Below are 4030 nucleotides of genomic sequence, written 5' to 3' on the forward strand. Positions count from 1 at the left end.
GATTTTCTGCGTCATGACGACATTACTAAAAATGTGGGCGGGCTTTAGACCCACGGGCCAATCAGAAACGTTGCTGTCAGAAACAATTAGACGTGTTCCGGAAGTGATGTGGTCTGTGTTGACATTAGCATGCTAGCACTCAGAGCTAACCTGTGCCGGAGAGAGTGGGTGTTTCTCCATGTCGAGTAAAGCTGCTCCAGAGCCACTATTTCAAGCATGCTACGTCATCGAGTGCCGCCGAAGGACTGTTCCAATGTCCAGCATACTTGGAAATCTACCGAGCCCGGCGTACTTCGTTTGGAGAAGTAGCCTGTTCCACTCTTTGTTTTCCGAATGCCAGGAAGGATTCTTGCCTCGCTTCTGAAGCAAGATGCTCGGAAGACATGTGCTACCAAGCAAGCGTACTCGAGATTGAGAAACACCCAGTCTGTGTGAAGAAGAAGCAGGAACTCAAAAGGAAGTCACCTTGTGGTAAAGCTGAGAGAGAGAAGAGCTCCATCCTGTTTCAGAGAGAATCCTTGATGTGGTTTGGAACATGATGGCGTTTATTCACGGCAGAATGTAACCTTATCTCCATGTAATTCTGAGCAGGCATTAGCTCCGCCTCCTCTTCTTATTTCAAGCTAAGTCTGTTTGGTATTTTGAGCAAAACACTTCGATCTGAATCTGTGATAATGTTCCCCAGGTGAAGTACCCCCTCAGAGAGCCCCAGGTGGAGCTGCTCGGGCTGCCGGTGGGGGAGTTCGTAGTGCGGGTTCGATGCCGATCACATAACGCCAGGCTGTGGAGCGAGTGGAGCGATCCGCTGATGATGAGCATCCCCGCCCGGCCGCCTGCAGGTACGCTTCCTGTCGATGAGGGGCAGCTTAGTTCACGGAGGGAAATGCAGATATCTCTTTAAATGGACATTTCTCACGCACATACAAAAAAACATTAAAGGGGACCTATCATGCAAAATGCACTTTGTGATGTCTTCTCTGCATCACCGTGTGTCCCCGTGTGTCCCCGCTGTGTCCCCGTGTGTCGGGGAACTCACGCAGCGTCAGGAAATAAAACCCTCTCTCTTTTCCTCCGTACCCAAATCTCTAAAAACGGGGAACAACGGAGCTGATCCAGATTTGCGTCCGATATGACGTAATATCTGAAATGTGGACCCACGGGCCAATCAGAAACGTTGCTATCAGAAACAATGCCCGACTGTTTTGGACGTAATATGGTCGGTGTTTACATTAGCATGCTAACACTCAGAGCTAACCTGTACTGGAGAGCATGTGTGTGAAGAAGCAGGAAGTAGAAAGGAACTCACCTTGTGGTGTAACCGGGAGAGAGGAAGCCTTTGAGCTCCAGAGAGAATCCCTGGCGGCGCGTGAGGCTCAGGTTTGGGAAGGCTAAATCACTTTGTTTTTACCTGACGCTGCCCGCCTCCGCCGTCTATAGAAAAGAGATCAACTCAGTGAAAGCACCGCCTGCTGACCAATCAGAGCTCAGTGTGCGGAGTTTAAATCTCTCAAGTCATATGACAGGAGAAAGGAAATACAGTTTAAACTGCCGTATGCAGAGAAGACGCCGACGTGTCGCACTTATCATTCATATCACACTCAATCAGATGATCAGATAATATCACAGCCTATTATCTCCTGATCTGAGTCAGCTGAGCCGTGTCTGGCCGAGCAGCACTCAGCGTCACAGACTGGTGCAGAAGTATTATTTTAAGCAACACAGGTTGACGAAACACTCAACTCAAATGTAATTAAAGTCAGATCCACTCGTGTCTCAGACGGGCAGTGATATCATAAAACTATACGCTTTCAAACACTCGGTAGTTTATTTATTTTGTAACCAGTTGTTCGTAGTCCCCTTGCAGGTGGCTTGTATCCTGGATTATTATGTTTAAGTCATGGATGAATAATATTAGACAAATATGAACTTTAAAGTTCATATTTGTCTAATATTAGTTTACTTTTCTTTAATGAAGTATGACGCTGCGCTGTCAGGACACTTGTCCCTGTTTGTGATTGGTCAAATGTTGCTAACCCCGCCCCTTTCACGTGAACGCGCTCTCAGCTGGTGAGAGAAGCCCTGGCTTGATTTACCGAGTTGATATGAACCAGCGTCGAGATCTCGTTTGTTAGGGTTAGTGAAGATAACTCAAATCCAGGGTTTGAACTGGCTTCGTAGCACACAGGGCACAGGTGGCTAGCAGCGCTAATGTCAAAGACACAAACATTATACATTATATTTTTATTTTACCAGGATGCAGTGACACACATATTTGCTACAGCACCCGCCGCCACTGGAGAGAATCCTTGATAATCCATGATATAGGTAGCGGTGGTGGCGAAGTCGATAGTCCCGGCAAGACCAAGTGCTACCGAGGTGTCCCTGAGCAAGGCACCGTTCCCCACACTGCTCCTAACACAGGATGAGTCAAATGCAGAGAAACAATTTCCCCACCGGGATTAATAAAAGTCTGTCTTATCTTACATGGCGTTTCATCACGGCAGCATTTAGTTTAGACGGTAGCTGCCGGGTCCCGCATGAGCTCAGACCCCTCCTCTTTAAAGCTTTATCCCCAAATCAGCACTTTTGAAACAGGAAGTGAAACAGAGGGATATTTGATTTGATATACTTTATTAATCCCCGTGGGGAAATTGTTTCTCTGCATTCGACCCGTCCTAGTGTTAGGAGCAGTGTGCTGCCATTTTGAACGGCGCCCGGGGAGCAGTGTGGGGAACGGTGCCTTGCTCAGGGACACCTCGGTAGCACTTGGTCTTGCCAGGACCTGAACTGGTGACCTTCCAGTTGCCAAGCCAAGTCCCAATCGACTTCGCCACCACCGCCCCATATGAGGCACGGCTAGAATGATCTGTTTGGTGTTTGGAGCAGAACACTTCATCGTCATGTTGCTCTGAGACCTGTGCTCTTGGCTGAACATAGCATGTAGGTGACCTCCGCCCCTCGATCACCCTTTATGAACACACAGTTAGAAATACACTACATCGCTGCTACTTCTGCTTCCACCACGAGGACAATGAGAAGGGGAGGGTTTCAATGTACACTGTTCCCTTATTGCAAATGTTTACTACTCCCTGTAACTCGTGAAATGTTCTCAACTGTCTTCTAAATAAATAAATGGACATGAGGCTCAAATTAGTTTTGTATCTGTAAATATGTGTTCCTTGTGTGTCACCTGTGCAGGTAAGCTGCTGGTTCTGATTCTGGTGACGGGGGTGGGGGTGGTGGCTCTGCTGGTGGTCACCCTGGGGCTCCTCCCCCAGAGCAGGAGGTGAGTACACAGTCAACAATAAAACACACATCCTTTACTCAAGTAGAAGTACAGATACTCGTGTAGTACAGGTATTTGAGTTCAACATGTAAGAAGTAGAAAGTACAGGTATTTGAGTTCAACATGAGAGAAGTAGAAAGTACAGGTATTTGTGTTCAACATGTAAGAAGTAGGAAGTACAGGTATTTGAGTTCAACATGAGAGAAGTAGAAAGTACAGGTATTTGAGTTCAACATGTAAGAAGTAGAAAGTACAGGTATTTGAGTTCAACATGTAAGAAGTAGAAAGTACAGGTATTTGAGTTCAACATGTAAGAAGTAGAAAGTACAGGTATTTCAGTTCAACATGAGAGAAGTAGAAAGTACAGGTATTTGAGTTCAACATGTAAGAAGTAGAAAGTACAGGTATTTGAGTTCAACATGTGAGAAGTAGAAAGTACAGGTATTTGAGTTCAACATGTAAGAAGTAGAAAGTACAGGTATTTGAGTTCAACATGTAAGAAGTAGAAAGTACAGGTATTTGGGTTCAACATGTAAGAAGTAGAAAGTACAGGTATTTGAGTTCAACATGTGAGAAGTAGAAAGTACAGGTATTTGGGTTCAACATGTAAGAAGTAGAAAGTACAGGTATTTGGGTTCAACATGTGAGAAGTAGAAAGTATAGGTATTTCAGTTCAACATGTAAGAAGTAGAAAGTACAGGTATTTGAGTTCAACATGTAAGAAGTAGAAAGTACAGGTATTTC

The 4030-nt window shown here is 45.5% G+C and overlaps 1 protein-coding gene across 1 annotated transcript in view; it reads left to right on the top strand.

Annotated features, from left to right (window-relative positions):
* LOC117441504 (prolactin receptor-like) overlaps nucleotides 1–3290 on the top strand; it is a 9248-nt gene extending 5958 nt beyond the window's left edge. The window contains exons 5-6 of the mRNA XM_034077586.1: nucleotides 686–839; nucleotides 3199–3290. Coding sequence (XP_033933477.1) covers nucleotides 686–839; nucleotides 3199–3290 — 246 coding nt within the window. The remainder of the gene's footprint in view (nucleotides 1–685; nucleotides 840–3198) is intronic.
* The last annotated feature ends 740 nt before the right edge of the window (nucleotides 3291–4030 follow it).

Source organism: Pseudochaenichthys georgianus, unplaced genomic scaffold (genome assembly GCF_902827115.2).
Source record: "Pseudochaenichthys georgianus unplaced genomic scaffold, fPseGeo1.2 scaffold_1742_arrow_ctg1, whole genome shotgun sequence".
Classification (NCBI taxonomy): Eukaryota; Metazoa; Chordata; class Actinopteri; order Perciformes; family Channichthyidae; genus Pseudochaenichthys; species Pseudochaenichthys georgianus.